Below are 17,665 nucleotides of genomic sequence, written 5' to 3'. Positions count from 1 at the left end.
AAATTATGCTGCATGGGCAGATACAAGGAGGGTTGTCCAATGTGCCTCTTCTTGGCACCAGCCCCATTGGTCCGCATTGAAAAAAGCTTGGAAGGACCTGGAACCGAGTTTCAGGCTGCATGGCAGATCCAGATGTCCTTTCAGCAGATGGGACAGCTCTGCAGTTGGCTCTCTGACTTGTACCATGTGTAGATGGTTCCCCACAATAATCTCCAAGTAGATGAAACAAAGCATCTGCCATTACGGATTAGTCAGGCATTCAAATATCTTAGTACTGCCATCAGGACTGCTGTCCCAGCTTCTTCTGAGATTAGGTTCCTCCATTGATGCTAACTATCTGCCAAAGCAAGGTATGCTCACCTCTGTCAGTAGATGTGGGTGAGCCGGTTGGTGGCGTAGAGCACCTCTCGTGCAGCCTCCATTGGTGGTCCTCTTTCAAATGCCTTGGATATGAAGATTGCCATCGAGAGACCTGGTGGTGCCAGTGATAGTGCTGGGTCAAAAAAAAAACAATTGCACAAAGGATTATGAGGATTATGACAATCTAAGTGCCAGCAAAAAAAGGACAATGGGAGGGGAGAGTACAGCATGACACACAAACGCAAGAGGGGATGATAATGAAAAGAGACTGGTGCGCAGGCAAGTTGAAAACTGATGGCTTCAATTTTCCTCCACCCTTGTGTCCTTAAAATCTACAACTGGCAATTTTTTTTTTTTTGGTTGGGGATGGTCAATTCCCTGGAACTTATGAGGCACGAATATTACCTGTCACTTGTCAGCCCAAGCCTGGATGTTGTCCAGGTCCTGTTCTAGACTGACATGAGCGGTCTTATTGTTGGAGGAGTTGTGAACAATCCCACTTCTAACATGGTGGTGGGAAGGTCATTAACAGAGCAGCTGAAGATGTTTGGGCTGCTGTGCATACAGGAACTGACTTTTTATTTATACACTTCTGTCACTTCATTTGTAGAATTGCCAGGGTTTGGAAATTAAACAGGGAATGAGGTTGGAATGGTTTACTGAAATACATTGAGAACCCCATATTTAGGACTTTATGACAATGTACTGCTATAACTTAATTGGACAGTTAGCCTATTTTTGGGTGAGTGGTAGTGCTCATATTGTGTAACCTTGAAAGCAGCTTTCAGTTTGTTTACATGCTGATGGCGGCGATTAATTTGTGACCTGGGAGAGGCGATGTGCGATCTATATTAGAGCATTCAACTTCCATGGAGATGTCTGAGGAGTAACCTGAATAATCAATAGATTGCCTGCAGTCAGCTCCACTTGAGAGCACAAAATTCCAGCCCCCATTTCTGCAAGCTGTGTTTCTGTACATTTTATCTTTTTTTTAATTGAGTGCAATGCAATAGTTTTCATTTCCAGGGCAAGATGATACATTTTTTTTTGAGAGTTAAGAGTAATATTGGGTCAAAAGTACTTTTGATGATAATAGCAGGTAACAGACTGTTGCAATTTTAGCTTTCTTCCAAATCAGATTGTACAGCTATTCAGAGATGTGGGCCTTGATTTTCATTGGGCCGTGAGGCGGGCTTTTAGGCGTGCGGGGGGTTAAAATCACAAAACCTAGGGGTCTCAAACCCCCCTCCCCCACCAAGGCCTGGTTCCCGCCTCCACGCCATTTTAACCTAGGTGTGTCTGATTGACATGAATCAGTCCCACCTGCAACAGGCAGGACTGGTCTTTCGGGCCCTTAAGCAGCACTGATTGGCCTTTATAATCCCATTTTAACAGGCCCTTGCCTGTTTAACCCTTTTCCCATGCAAAACGTGCCTGGTGGGGATGACGCCTGTGAAACCTGGCGTGAACACTATTGGCTTGCTGACTATCAGCTGCAGGTCCAACATTAAAGAGGATATTTGATCAGTCATCATTTGCAGGTGGCAAGACTTTGTTGTCTCAGGCTTGGGGGAACTTTCAGAAGGCATAACCACAGCTGTGGGAGTTTGGAACCTCACACACTTCTCCGGTGTGACCTCCTGCGAGACCCCTCTCGCCACCCTCACTCAGCGCTTCCTCAACTGAGGCACCGACCAGAAGCATGGGAGGCCTTTTTTTTCCTTCCCCTCTTGGCATTAGAGGACCTCCAGCCCCATTCACGAAATGACACACGCCACAACTGCAGAAGTTGCCATCAGAAATGTTATTTACAATAACCAACTGATGGCATTTTTAAAATAAACACATTTCACCCAAGTGACTACCCTTGTGACTATTAGTGCTTTATTTTCCTCTTACGCCTGCTCCTACATAGTGGTTCCCCTGTGGCTTCAGCAGATGTGGAGGCCCCTTGCTCACTTTCCTGCTGCTCCTGTCTCGACACCTTTGGCGGGCGTCCTCTGGGATGGAGAGCCTGTGAGGGCTCGCCAGCAGTCTGCTGCTCCTGCGGCTGTGCAGGGGTTGAGACCTCTATCTCCATTGGGTGTGGACTCCGGCGGGGCTCTGACCGAGGGCTCTGCAGTGGCATGGAAGTGTGAGCGCTTGGAGAGGAGCCCCCACTTTCTTGAGGTCTGCCACCAACCTCCCTCTCATGAGTCAGGTCCCTCTCAGTGCCTGCAAGTGGCTTGAGAGCAGCTTGCTGCACATCAGGGGGGCCATGGGGACCCGTTTCTACAATGGCAGTCCTACTCATAGGGCCTGCCATCAAGGTCTGGTTTCTCTGTTCAATAGCTGACCATCGATCCTCCAGAGATGTCAGTCTATTCTGAACACTCACCATGTTTTCAACACTGGCGATTTAGCTCCTCCATGGTCGTAGCCATCCTCTCCTCTACTGTAGCCATCCTTTCCACGGAGGTTGCCATCCTTTCCGTGGTGATGTGTTCATGCGCCAATGACTCCACAAAGGCTCTGCTCATGTTCACTATGGACTCCTCCATTCGCTCCACACTCGCAGCGACCCTAGAGACAAAACCTGCCAGAGACTCCTGCATCTGTGCCTGGAGCTCCATCACCTCTGATCTTACGGATGGACCCAGAGGCAGAGGGTCGACATGCAGCTGAGCCGAGCTGGCAGAGTCCTGCGCCCTCCGACGAGGACTCTCCACTGCTGTCCCTGTCTCCACAATCTGCTGATGCTCACTTGTGAGCTGTGATACACCAGGTGACAACTCTACTCTATGTCCCGAAGGTCCCACTGAGGTGCGAGTGTCTGCGCTGGTGCTAGGTGCGCTTATTGCTGATGACGTTGCGCCCTCAGAGGTTGCAGATTCCTCTGAGGAGTCTGGCATCTCGGGCTCTTCCTGCTGCAGAGTGGGGACGGGGGCTCTCGATGGTCCTGTGGGGGAGTCAAGGAAAAAGTTAGAGATGTGATGCCAAGGTTACATGCACATTGCATTCTGCAGATGATCATAAGTCCATATGATGTAGCTTCAGAACCATTATCAGCGACTCATGCAATGCCAATGAGAGAGATGGAAAACTATTCTGTCACCAGATTGCGGGGATGCTCCTGCCTGTCCTTCCCCAACGTCCACATCTTGGTCAGCCCTGGCAATCTCCAGGACGCCTTCCTCCCAGGGGGTGAGCTGGGCTAATGAGGGCGGCCCTCCTCCTGTCCTGGCTCGCTCTCTCCTGTTGTGAGCTCTCTTTTCCTGCAATGAGGGAGACAAGTGGAGGTTGAGTGAGAATGAAGGAGTGAGTGCAGAGATTGCATAGCGTAGATACTTAGAAGGAGACAAAGATGGAGTGAGGTTGCAAGACCAAGGGCCCTCCCTGTGTGTTGTCAGTTGTGTTGAAAGCATCAGAGTGAGAGGGAGTGCGAGGGCTGCATGGTGGCATAGTTCTATGAATGTGAGCACAGAGAGAGAGGGAATGGGTAAGGGTGCATGGATGTGAGTGTCTAGTGGGATGTGCAGGAAGAGATTGCTAAAGCTGAGTGCTGGTGAGGAAAGGCAATGGGGATCAGATTGAGGGTGATGGAAACATCATACAGTACTTACTTTTCCAGTGTGAAGAAGGTCATGGAATCTTTTCCTGCACTGCTACCACGTTCTTCGTGTTAGCCCCAAGGAGTTGACTTGACCTGCCACCTCTAGCCACACAGCCTTGGTCTGGCTGGGAGGCCTCTTCCTCCCTGAAGAAGGGAAGAGGACCTCCCTGTGGGCCCTAGCACCATCCAATAATGCCTGTAGTGAAGCCTCATCAAATTTGAGCGCAGATCTGGCCCTCCTGCTGGCCGTTCCTCCTGCAGGCTCCTGTGCCATCTTAATGTGGAAGGTTGTAAGCCTGCAGAGGAAGCAAGGCTTGCTGTGAACCTTAAAAGCAGCAGCAATGATGATGTCATATTCTGCAACTTTCTGATTGAAAATACTCAATTGCCAAGGCTTCCCACACGCTGGAAATCAATTGGCCAATTGTGTTAAATTTCCATCAATCTCACAGACCCATTTACAATCGTGTCGGAATCACTAAATTCGGGGAAACCACCAATTCCCCGCACCTGAACGAAAATCGACCCCGTGAAGTCTATGCCATGTTACTTGTAAGAATATGTGTAACTGTTTTTATGATCAATTTTCGCATTCCATTGGCTATCCTTTCTCGGCTGTTTTAATGCGGGACATTAACCCATTTATTTTAAATAGGTTAACCCCTTTGTTAAAATAGCAGAGTGGAATCTCATATGATCTTGTTCAGCATTCGTCTACTATTATCACCAGCTGTAATTTCTGTCTTCATGATTTAGAAAATGTTTGAAAGGCACATGAGAGCAACTGGTATCTAAACCGGGAAAAAAACGCGTTAATGTTTGGATGTGCCCCTTTGTCAAAACTCGGTTCTATAAATTTGTTTCGATGATGCTGACTTACCCTTATCCTTTATGTAGCTACTTAAAAATAAAAGTTGTCTCCATAAAATAGATCAGTGTATCCTCAATTTGTGTAATCCTGCACCTAACACTGGGCTTCCACGGGGACAGGGACTGTGTGATGGTGTACCAGTTTTGTTTTGTGAAGGATTATTGTAGGCATGTTGTAGATTTTAGTTCACAAATTCATGATGTATATGAGGGGTAAGATTTACTGGGCCCTGTAAAGTTATATTGAAGTCTATATAACCAATTTTATTTTCATATTTAAAATTAACTGTAAACCACCCACCCCAACACCCCAGGAGAAAATACTTTTGGCTTGAATGACAGAATTACAGTCAACTCCAAAATGTCAGAAAATATCTATATATATAAAAGGATATGTCTCTCTGTCTGTCTGTCTCTCTCTGTCTGTCTCTCTGTCTGTCTCTCTGTCTGGCCGGCTATACAATCAAAAGTTATAGAGCGTACCTACACATATGTTATATCAAAAGATAGCTCATCATTAGGGGACTCTTGTAGGCGTATTTACTTTTTGCTCGGACAAAAATTGTGCCGACAGTCGGACAAAAATTGTGCCGACGGTATCCAAAAAACGTTCAAAATTCCTCTCATTATCCGCTCATTTGCATCGAGCGGGGGCGGGTTCATTGTGTGTGCGGGCGGGCCATCCTACAGTTGAGTGACGTGATGATTGACCAATCCTACAGTTCAGTGACCTGACGGTTGACCAATCGGTGCGTGTGGGGGCGGGCCTTAGCATTCTGAACCGAGGTGAGTCGCCGCCATCTTGAATCCAAACTTTTCATTTCTTTTTCCCACTTTCTGTGTGTTTCTTTTCAAATCTACATTTCCAGCAAAAAAAAAAGTTGCTTTTAAAACACAAATTGTTTTTAAAAAAAGTTAATTAATTTGTAAATCTTTTCTCTAACATCTAGAATTTTCCTACCTTTCACCGTTTTTCCAGGCCTGTAAGCTTGGGCCTCTGTTGCCCAGCCACGCCCGAGCTAGGCACCTCCTGTCGGCTCACGATCGCCGCCATCTTTGTGAAGGCTGGAGAGGGCGGGCCTGAGCCGAGCGTCGCCACCCGCCGCCATCTTAGTAAAGGCGGGTGGGGCAGGAGTCAGTGCGCGCGACTTGAGTCCGGCCGGGGCTCACACGTTAGGTTGCGCGGCGGCGTCTCTGCTCTTGAAGCCGGTTCGGGTGGGGGCGGGGCTCTGGAGATCGGGGTTCGGCAGATCGGGGCTCGGGGGGGGGGCAGTGGCGGGGCTCGTGAGATCGGGCCGGGCGAGCCTCGGGAGATGGGGGTGGGCGGGGCTCAGGAGACCGGGGCTCGGGAGGGCGGAGATCGGGGGCGGGGCTCGGGGACTCCTCCCCCTTCCCCCTCCCCCCCCCCCCCCCCCCCCCCCCCCCCCCCCCCATCGCCGGCAGAGGGGAGAGGGTCTGCTGGCTCCCCCCTCCCTTTCTCCCCCCCCCCCTCCTTCCCCCCCCCCCGCCCCTCCCTTTCTCCCCCCCCTCCCCTCCCTTTCTCCCCCCCCTCCCCTCCCTTTCTCCCCCCCCTCCCCTCCCTTTCTCCCCCCCTCCCCTCCCTTTCTCCCCCCCTCCTTCCCCCTCCCCTCCCCTTCCCCCTCCTCTCCCCCTCCCCTCCTCTCCCCCTCCCCTCCTCTCCCCCTCCCCTCCTCTCCCCCTCCCCTCCTCTCCCTCCCCTCCCCTCCACTCCTCCTCACCCCTCCTCCCCCTCCCCTTCCTCCCCACCCCTCCTCCCCCTCCCCTTCCTCCCCCTCGTCCCCCTCCCCTTTCCCCCCTTCCCCCCAGTCGCGCTCTCTCTTCCCCCTAGTCGCGCGCTCTCTTCCCCATCGCTCTATCTCTTTCCCCCCCCCCCAGTCGCGCACTCTCTTTCCCCCCCCCCCAGTCGCGCACTCTCTTCCCCCCCCCCCCCAGTCGCGCTCTCTCTTCCCCCCCAGTCGCGCGCTCTCTCTCTCTCTCTCTCTCTCTCTCTCTCTCTCTCTCTCTCTCTCTCTCTCTCTTCCAACAACAACATGCCCTCAAAAATCCCTCGGCACTGCCGGGCACTTCAGCTAGTATCAAATAAAGGGTCAAAATCAGTTTTCTGGAGATGCCCCAAGTCCCCTTATAAAATGAATTTCATGCCATCAGCACTCAAATTTCTTTTCAGTAAGTTCTACATCCACTACTGTTGAAAGCTGCATGTTTTTTTAATTTTGTTTTTTTGTTCTGCAATAAAAGTGATGGAACGTCTTTGTTTCAAGAAGTGAGAAAAGGATAAAATTGGGTAACTATTGGCCAGTTCGTCTAACATCAAACTCTTAAAAGCTAACTCTTAGAATCCATAATTTGAGATAAAATTAATATGTATTTAGAAATGCATGGGTTAATTAAGGAAAGGTTGTATGTTATGTTTGACAGATATGACTTGTTTGGAGAAGTGAGCGATTGGATCGATAAAAAGAAAACAATAGATGTAGTATGTGTGGATTTTCAGAAGGCATTCAATAAGGAAGTTTGTTCGCAAAATTCAGGGATATGATATATAATAAGAAATGTAACCGAATGGATAGAAAGTTAGTTGACGGCAGAAAGGAGTTAGGGTAAACGGGTGTTGCTCGGATTAGAACTGGTGTACCCCAGTGGTCAGTGCTGGACCCACTTTTGTTCTTAGAATATACAGATGGTTTGGATTTAGGCAAAAGGAGCACAATGTCGAGATTTGGTGATGACCCAAAAGTAGGAGGTTTTTCAAACAGCAAGGTAGACTGTAAAGGACTTCACGATGACATAGGTAGGTTAGCAGAAGGGCAAACAGATGGTAGATGCAATTTAATGTGAATAAGTGTGAGCTAATACATTTTGGGAGGAAAAATAAGGAATGGGTCTCAATGGAAGGACATTGAAGCATGTGGATGCACATATATAATTCCTTGAAAGTACAAGTGCAGGTAGATAAAGCCATAAAAAGGCCAATAGCATTTTGGATTTTACAAATAAGGACATATAGCAGATGAGCAAAGGAGTAATAATTGAGTTTATACAAAACTTTGGCTCGGCCATAGCTAGAGTAATGTGTGTAATTCTAGGCATTCTATTGTGGAAAGGAAATGAAAGCCATAGCCATAGAGACTACAGGATTGATTCACCAGGATGATGCTAAGCATTTGAAACTATAGTTATGAGAAGATACTTGTGATGCTAGGACTATTTTAACTAGAGCAGAGAAGGCTAAAAGGAGATTTCATAGAGGTGTTTAAAGTTTGATAGAGTGAGCAGGCAACACTATTATGAAAAGTTTTGATAGTGTGAATAGGAAAAGACTAATTCCTTTGATTGGTGAGTCAGTGACGAAGGCTCATCAATTTAAAATTATCGCTGGGTATGAAGAGAGGGGTTAGGAGCAATTTATGCAGAGGATTGTTGGAATCTAGAATGTTTTGCCACGGAGTGCTTGAGGGAAAGACCATTTTATCTTTTAAGGGAAAATAGAAAATTTTTCAAAGCAGAGGAAGATACAAGGCTATGGGGAGAAAGCATGACCAAGCAATCCAAAACTAATGTCACTATCAAAGAGCCAGCACAAACATTGATGAGCTGAATGATCTCCTTCTGTGCTGTAAACATCTATGGTTGTATGGTGGAATGTTGGTTATACTTGCAGTTTAGATTAAGCCAAGCCTGTGTCCTATTGCACTTTTAGTCTAACTACTCATTTTCACATGTCACAAGAGCTATATTTAAAGCTATTTTTGGGCTGTGTCCTTTTGTTTGTCAGCTTATTAAGCTGTCGGTCAGCTTTCGCCAGTTTTCTCGGTTGGCATGTGTATGCAAACCATCCTAACTAAGAAGAAACTATGAAAACGCCTGTCCATTTACTTCCTGCCATACCACTGTTTAAGACCGCAAACACACTTTCCACGAGACAGCAATTCACATGCACCTTCTCTAATCTAGTATTACTGTATTCACTGCTCACCAAATCTGTTACGTTCAGAAGTCTGATCTGATCTGTTTGTGGCTCGTCACTTTAACCCATCCCTTCCCATTGCCACTCTGACCTGCGTTTCTGAATTCCTGCATGTTTCAATAAAGATCAGTGCATTCTTCAAGATCAGTAACTCATTGTTTGGTTGGGCCACTGCAGTCTTCATCTTCTCTCTCCTACCTTGGAAAAGGCTACTAATGAGTTGAGATCTTTTGAGCATTGCCAGAAGCTTTCAGAATTGTTGTCATTCTATTGTGACACTCCTGTTTAATTCTCCTTTAAATTTCACTCCACTGGCACACATTCAAATCTGCACTAGACACTCAACACGTTTGATTTTGGTTTTTCTAAGATCCACTTCTACCCATTCAGGTGAAAACCTCACCCATATCTGAAAATCTAGACAATTGATCTGGGAAGCCTACTGGGAAAACATTAGTAGGGCTAGTGGCTGAAATATTAAAAAATTGTCTAGCAAAAAGCTCTTTGGATAACCACATCTTCATCTTCCATTTCTGAAAGTCTATGGAATTACCTTGCCTCTGCATTGCACCTGACCCCAAATATCATCATGTCGATATCTCGTACCTTTAACAACACGACATGATGTCTGTGATAAGTGTTCTTTGCTTAACCCTACTAATATATTTCTTTACTCTCACTCCAAAGGCTTAAGCAGCAATTTTATTCTGCGCTTATATTAAATATTGCATAGTACTTCAAGTACAAACAAGTCAGTATAAGGGGATCATTAAGCACGTCAAAATGAAAAACTCTATTGGTTGTAAGATTATTTTTTTCGGTTCAAGGAAATTTAAGATTGATTTTGAGGGAATCTGTGACACTAATCAGCATTGTATATTGAGATGTAATTTAGAAACTCCTGCAGTGTGAGAGAGTGCACCGTCAGAACTATGTATTTCATATAGAATTATTTTTTTGGACTGGGCAACCTCACGCTTGAGACGGACCAGTGCTCATAGCTGCGTCACACCAGTTAGTTACTCTGAGCATAGCTAGGGCAGAGTGGGATTTCACCATGTCCTCATAACTTTTTACAAAGACAAGAAAATTATTGGAATTATCTGGGATATAAATTGCAATTATTTTGTGCAACACCATACTTCCACATATGGTATCAGTTTGCTTTTCATTCATCTTTCGAACTAAGTGTTTCTGGAATTAAACCAACTTTTAACTATAGATGGATGGCCTGGATAGGACTAGACTCTATAGATAATTCCATTTTCAGCACGTTGTCTGAGAAAGACCTTCAAGACCAGTCTTTAATTAAAGAATTAGTCAAATATAGCGGCAGAGTTTAGGCGATCAGGGATTGTTCTGCTTAAGGTAATGGCCCAGTCCAAAGTTCTTCATTTAAGAGGATTATTAGACTATGGTTCTCTGTAAACTTTCATGCCAATAAAGCATTTGAACTGAACTGAACTGAACTATATAAGCCGACTGGGGAAAAAAAAGTATAAGACCAGTTCTGATTCATTATATATGAAATTTAATTTTCCCATTTCTCTCATAATTAAAAATATATAAACAGAAAGAAAGAACTTGTATTTATAGTGGCTTTCACATTTCTAATATATATATGTAATTTTACTCTGGTGTTTGAAGCTTCACTATTCCCAGTCAGCTATATAAATAAGATCCTTAGTTTTGTTTTCTATCTACCCTATGGAATCCCTTTAACATTTTAAACATCTCCATTAGATCATCCCTCAATCTTCTAAACTTAAGGAATACAAGTCAAATTTTTTTGCAACCTGTCCTCGTAATTTAACCCTTTAAACCCTGGTAGTCCGCCAGATGGGGTCTGACAAAGGCTCTGTACAGCTGAAGCATTAATTCCTCACTTGGTCAGCTGTGGCTCATTTGGTAGCACTCCCGCCTCTGAATCAGAAGGTTGTGGGTTCAAGTCCCACTCCAGAGACTTGAGCACAAAAACCTAGGCTGACACTCCAGTGCAGTACTGAGGTAGTGCCGTACTATCGGAGGTGCCATCTTTCGAACGACGTTAAACCGAGGCCCCTTCTGCCCTCTCAGGTGGACATAAAAGATCCCATGGCACTATTTCGAAAAAGAGCAGGGGAGTTATCCCTAGTGTCCTGGCCAATATTTATCCCTCAATCAACATAACAAAAACAGATTATCTGGTCATTAAGGACATTGCTGTTTGTGGGAGCTTGCTGTGTGCAAATTGGCTGCCATGCTTCCTACATTACATCAGTGACTACACTTCAAAAAAAAAAGTACTTAATTGGCTGTAAAGCACTTTGGGATGTCTGGTGCTCGTGAAAAGCGCTATATAAATGCAAATCTTTCTTTCCTTCTCACTTTTGATTTCCAACCCCCTTGAGATAAAGGCCAACATTCCATTAGCCTTTTTGATTACTTTTTGTGCCTGTGCACTAGCTTTTACTGATTTGTGTACCTGGACACCAAAATCCTTTTGCTGTTCCACAGCTCCTAGTCTCTCAAGCATTAAGAAAATATTCTGAAATAAAAACAGAAAATGCTGCAAATACTCAACAGGTCATGCAGCATCTTTGGAGAGAGAAACAGTTAACAGGTTGATGACCTTTCGTCAGAACTGGAAAAAGTCAGAGATGTAACAGATTTTAAGCAAGTGCAGGGGCAGGGAAAGGCGGGGGGGGGGAGAGGAAAGAACAAAAGGGAAGGTCTGCAATAGGGTCAAAAGCAGGAATGATTAAAGGTATGATTGTACAAAGAAAAGGAGATGGTAATGGGACAAGTAAGAAACAAAAGATGGATCTAGAAGAGGTGTAAATGGGAATGACAGAATCATCGACAGCTGCCATCTGGAAAAAATAGGAGCAGAGGTTATGGTCTGAAATTGTTGAACTCGATGTTGAGTCCAGAAGGCTGTAAAGTGCCTAATCGAAAGATGAGGTACTGTTCTTCGAGCTTCGTTGGAGCACGATGAGGCCGAGGTCAGAGTGGAGCGGAGAATTAAAGTGACAGGCGACTGGAAGCTTGGGGTCACGCTTATGGACTGAACGGAGGTGTTCCACAAAGCAGTCACCCAATCTGCGTTTGGTCTCCCCAATGTAGTGGAAACCACGTCGTGAGCAGCAAATACAGTATACTAAATTGCAAGTACATGTAAATCGCTGTTTCACCTGCATCTCCTGCGCTTGCACGGGAAGGTGCCGTGGGAAGGGGAGAGGGTGTTGGGGGTGATTGAGGAGTGGACTAGGTGTCGTGGAGGGAGCGGTCCCTTCGGAATGCTGGGAGGGGAGGAGATGTGTTTGGTGGTGGGATCACTCTGGAGGTGGAGGCACTGTGCAGCCATCACCTGATACTAAAATAAACAACCTCAAGTCATCTGTCATCTCCAACTACTGCCCCATTTCTAACCTCCCTTCTCTACTGTTCTCAACCATGTTATCACCTCCCATCTCTGTGCCCATGTGTCCTAAAAGTTTTGTTCAAATCCCTTCATTCTGGCTTCTGTCCTTCTCAATGCTGAGACTGCCTTGGCCTAAGTTACTAATAACTTCTCTGTGACTGTATTACATTATGCCTCCTTGACCCCTTTGCAGCATTTGATAGAGTTGACTGTATCATCCTTCTCCATTTCCTTTCATCTGTTGTCCAAGTCTGTGGGACCTTGTATAGCTCGTCTCCCAGCTCAAACTCGGGCAATGTCTTATTTTCTTGCTCTGGATACCCGTAAAAGCACAGTGATATCCATAATGTATACTGATAATACACAACTATCCCCTCGGCCACTTTCATTCTGTCAAACTGTCCAAATGACATATCTTTGAGTCACAATTTCCTCCAGCTGATCATTGGGAAGACTAAAGCTGTTGTTTGCTCCCTCACCTTTGATTCAACCCCATGCCCCAAGCCACTTGAACCAGACTCTGCAAAATCTTGGCGTCCTGCTTAACCAGAGCTGAGTTTCAAACACTACACCCTTTCCACCTTACTTCTTCTGCCTTCACAGGATCGCCTGCCTTTGCTTCTTCCTCAGCCCCATTGTCACTAAAATCCTCATCCATACCCTTTTCACCTCGAGACTTGATTTCTCTAATGTCCTCCTCACTGTTCTCCAATCTGCCACCCTCCATCCTTCATGAACTCAAATTTATCCAAAACTCAGCTTTCTGTTTTCTATCTCAACTTGAGAGCTACTCGTCCATCCTCAATGACCGATATCTGCTTCCTCTCTGTCATCACATTAATTTTAAAATCCTCGTCTTCACCTTCAAATCCTGCCATGGCCTTTCTCTACACTGTAAACTCTTCACCATGGCTTGTTGTCAGCGTTCCCTCTAAGATGCGCGGCCGGTCCCGGTGCCGGACTGTGAAACTTTGAAGGGGCCGCGCACCCAAAACAAATTCGGGGGAACATTGCTTGGTGTCCATTCTTTTTATTTACTCCTTTTTCTTTTCTCCTTTTGTGTGAAGTGTCTTGAAAAATGTTCTATGTTAATGACGCTATATAAATGCAAGCTGTTAGCGTTGGGGAACCTTCTGGTTTTAGGCACCCAATGTTGGCATCAAGCACTCACAAATCAGGTATAGCAGAATAAGCTCCCTCTAATCTACCTCAGTAACATGCCTCAGCCCACATCTCAACCTCCTACTGCACCTCTGACTTTTTGTCCCCCCATTTTTTCCACACCAGCCTCTTGCTAGTTAGTATTGAAATGAAAGCTGTTTTTTGCTGTATGATCGTAACTGGATTGAGATGATGCCAAACTCATTTTATTTCATATCGGACCCGTACAATTTTCAGACAAAGGAAACTTTCATCCCATCGGTCTGGGCTGGATTTGAACCCAGGCTCCAAAGGTGTAAGACGAGTGTCTTGCCCACTGCACTACCGAGTTCCGTAAGATAATGTTTAATTGTTTGCATCAACTGCAGTCTGTTCCTGAGACAGCTTGATTTTCCGGTAAATTAATCTTGCATTTCTGAATTCATATAGGTGTCAGACGTGGCTCAGTGGTAACACTCTCGCCTCTGAGTTAGAAGGTCGTGGATTCAAGTCCCACTCCAAAAACATGAACGCATAATCTAGGCTGACATTTCAGTGCGGTACAGGAAACTTTGTGATATCCGGCACTGACGGGACCGGCGTGTTGCCGATCTATCAAAACTGCCGGACATACAAAGTTAATGTTGAAGCATATGGAGGTTTCCATCTCCGTATCTGACAACAAACACTTGCTTAGCAACAGCTTCTAAAGAGTCGGCTGCAGCTGCAAGCGTCTGTAGCTGAAGCTGTTGCTATAGCTACAGACCTTGCAGTGGCTGACTGGGGGGAAAAAAAAAGAACGAGATTACAGAAAACGGCTCCTGATTTTTGCCGTTAGATCGAGTATTCCGGACATACAACCTCCGGATAAACCAAAGTTTCCTGTACTGAGGAAGTGCTGCACTGTCTTTTGGATGAAACGTTAAACGTTAAAGGGTCTGCCTTTTCATATGGGCGTAAAAGATACCGCGGGACTATTTCAAAGAAGAGCAAGGAGTTCTCCCCGCTGTCCCTCAACCAACACCACAAGAACAGATTATCTGGTCATTATCACATTGCTGTTTGTGGAACCTTGCTGTGCGCAAATGACCTGTGACGTTTCCTACATTACAACAGTGACTAAACTTCAAATATACTTAATTGGCTGTAAAGTGCTTTGGGACTTTCTGAGCTCATGAGAGGCCCTTTATAAATGCAAGTTCTTTTTTTCCCTTTTCTTTTTTTCTTTCTTTTCTTTTCCTTTCCTTATTTGGTTAGTGCTAAAACTCGATCTGTTTGGAGTTGTATTTCTATCCTTCAGATGACTGGGTTATGGATATTTTCCCATTTTGCACCTAATTATGCATCTAGTTTGAGTGCAGTGCAGTACAGTCTAAGGAAGATTTACATATCCCATAGATTTTTCCAATAATTAAACTTTTTTCAAATAAAGCTGTGAACACTCCAACGGCAGTATACAGAAGTCTGTCTTCATAGTCCTCTTGTGGGTCAGCTTCTTATTTGTCTTCTACAGGTGAGGCACAAACGGAAGCAGATGGTTAAGTGCCAGTAATGTAGTTTGTTGTAATGTAGTTTGTTGTAATGGAGTTTCCGCTTATGGTTTTTAAATATTAACTTGAGCATACCAAATGAAAATGCCTTGTTCCTTCAATTCAATTTGCAGATAACCGTTATATTGTAATTATTTTTACACGGTGGCATTCACTTTGTTTTATTGCTTGAAATTTGTTTTAGGGGAAAAAAACTAATTTTTACTAGGCGAATTAATGACTTGTCATGTAACTGAACTTAGAAAATGGTAAAATGTTTAATTTCTCACATTTGACAACCATTGAAAAATATAACTAAAACTGGTTTGAATTCGTCAACTTATTTACTGTAATGACTTGGAAAGACACAAGACGAAGCATTTTTTGTATATGTTTTAGCCCTGTTTTGTTTATTTGACTTGTAAAAATGCATTTTCAAAACTTGAGTGTGATTTAAAGGAGACTGTCTTTCCTGGTTTGCTATTTCCCATTTGGCCCCCTGAATTGGCCAAGTGCTGATCCACAGGACACCCAATGGAGCTGCTGACTGATGCTACTATATCTGATACTAATGGAGTGGTTCCCTGCAGAGAAGGAGACCAAAAATAGTGAATCTCCACATGACTTAACAAATAGAAATGAAAATAAGAATGTTCTCTAACAGCTGAATGTTCTTGTCAGAATTATATAGACCTGAATATGGTGAAGGACATGTTTGCTTTTTGTTTGTAAGTGTTATTGATAGGTTTTCTATGATTTGCAGTAAGAAACCATGGAAGTGGAATTGGAGGATCCCACTGTTTACAGATCACTGAGTAGCTGACAGCTCTTTTTGGTCTTTGTCTTGACAGGGCTCACCAGTCTTACCGTTTCAAGTGAAGTTGTGATGACTTCCAGCTGACTGGTTAAAAAGAGTATGACAGATTCTTAACCAAGGGCACAGTAACAAACCTTTTGTTGTCTCCTGCAGCAGATGAAATGATATTTAAAAAGATACTTGGTGTGAATAACGCATGATTCAGTGACCTAAACTGTGAAGCTGCATGCTCATTCATCTTCATTTGTGGAACGGGGTGCTGACCTTATAGTCTGTGTTTTCTTGTGTGCTGAAAAAGTAGGTTTGTGACTCAGAATTCTAGATGGGGCAAGATTTTCCTTTGCTAGCAACCTACGATTTCAGAAGCATGTGGTTTGGAATATACGTGTGGGAAAAAGTTTCATTCTTTTTCACAACTACAGACTGTGTTATAATGCAGTAATACTACCACTCTAGCTTTGATGCAGTTTTGTATGCACATCAAAATGAAAGTGACAGCATATTTCCAGAGTCTCAACATGCCCTGACTCTGGAACAAACTAAAGCTACACTGTGGTACATCCAATAGGCTGTCTCACAATGCTTGGGATTGTCTCTTGGCTCCTTTTTAAAATTCTCGTTATGTACCAATCCTCACCCCAAAATTTACCTCGAAATTCTCCCTTCTTTACTCCCTCAGCCTCCATACAGTGTGATTCCTCATCCTTATGATTTTAGTCTCCATCACAACTCCCTTGTCCCCTAATTGCTGAATTCACCGCTCACTTGCTCTTCATAAACCTCTCCCTCCATTTAAATTTGCATAACCATATTCACGAGCACCCTTCTATGCGACCACTTCCTAAGGCTCCACAGGAAGATATCTTTGCTTTCCAAGCACCCTAAAAGAGGTGGAGAGGTTTAAGGGATGGAATTCCAGAACATGGGGCCTAGGTGGTTGAAGACACAGCTGCCAATGTTGAGGGGTGGGACACATATAAGATCAGAGGAGCAGAGTATTGGTTGTGGGGGAGCGGGGTGTTGCAGGGCCAGAGGAAGTTACAAAGATAGGGAAGGGGGAGGCCATGCAATGATTTAAAAACAAGGATGAGAATTTTAAATTGAAGGCATTGGCAGAGAAAGTCTGTGGATAAGTGTAATGTACGGCTGGCACCGTTTGTTCACAGCTGGCCGCAAAATCCAGGCAATTAATCTACTTAATAGGGTGAGTCTACTGCTGGAGGGGAAATTGTATCCATACTGGTTAAGTATGGCAGTTTCAACTGTGATGTCCTGTTGCCCATTATATTTTTGAGTGTTGTTCCCTCTAGCTGTTATGTTCCTGCTGATGCAGTACTACTGCAATGTGGCCCACCAATTTTGGATGGATTTCATTGGGGTAAATTCAATATGGACATCGTAGCATAACAATAATCAGAAAAAGAAATCTGAATAATTAAATGACTGTTGCTGAGTTTCATTCTTTTTCTTCCATTACCTGACTGGATGTAACTTTCCTGTAAATGCAATAACTCCCATAGGGGTGGGACAACTGCAGAATTTAGAATTATTTCTTTAGTGCCTTTACCTGGAATTACTGGCTGGCCAATCAACAGTGTATATTTATTGTTGGATAAACGGAAGTGTTTCATTGTTTGTATTCCGCTTTGCCTCTAATTTGTACTCCTGTGTTTTCTTTAATTTCAGAGCTTAGTTCTGAAAATGTAAGGACTTGTTTCCAGATTATAAATGCTTACATTTTCTTGACCTCTTCAGAATTTTTACAGGTAACTATATAAAATCCTCTGTTTTTTTGAATAATCACTTTTTCCACTATCAATACCACTTCAAGAACCAAATAGTTGCATGGAGTTATAATCAGTTTTAAAGTTTTAATTTCTTGTACTTCTGCTAATGTTACTTTACTTCCTTCATATTTTCAAGCTTATTTGCTCCTTTGAACCAGTTTCCTAATATCATCTATACT

The 17,665-nt window shown here is 44.3% G+C and overlaps 1 protein-coding gene across 1 annotated transcript in view; it reads left to right on the top strand.

Moving 5' to 3' along the window:
* ipo11 (importin 11) overlaps nucleotides 1-17,665 on the top strand; it is an 880,228-nt gene that overhangs the window by 504,020 nt on the left and 358,543 nt on the right. Inside the window, exon 22 of the mRNA XM_085965921.1 lies at nucleotides 17,386-17,465. Coding sequence (XP_085822047.1) covers nucleotides 17,386-17,465 — 80 coding nt within the window. The remainder of the gene's footprint in view (nucleotides 1-17,385; nucleotides 17,466-17,665) is intronic.

This window comes from Somniosus microcephalus, chromosome 2 (assembly GCF_052327205.1).
Source record: "Somniosus microcephalus isolate GS21.2 chromosome 2, FLI_Smic_1.0, whole genome shotgun sequence".
NCBI lineage: Eukaryota > Metazoa > Chordata > Chondrichthyes > Squaliformes > Somniosidae > Somniosus > Somniosus microcephalus.
This window is presented reverse-complemented; position numbering and strand designations above follow the sequence as displayed.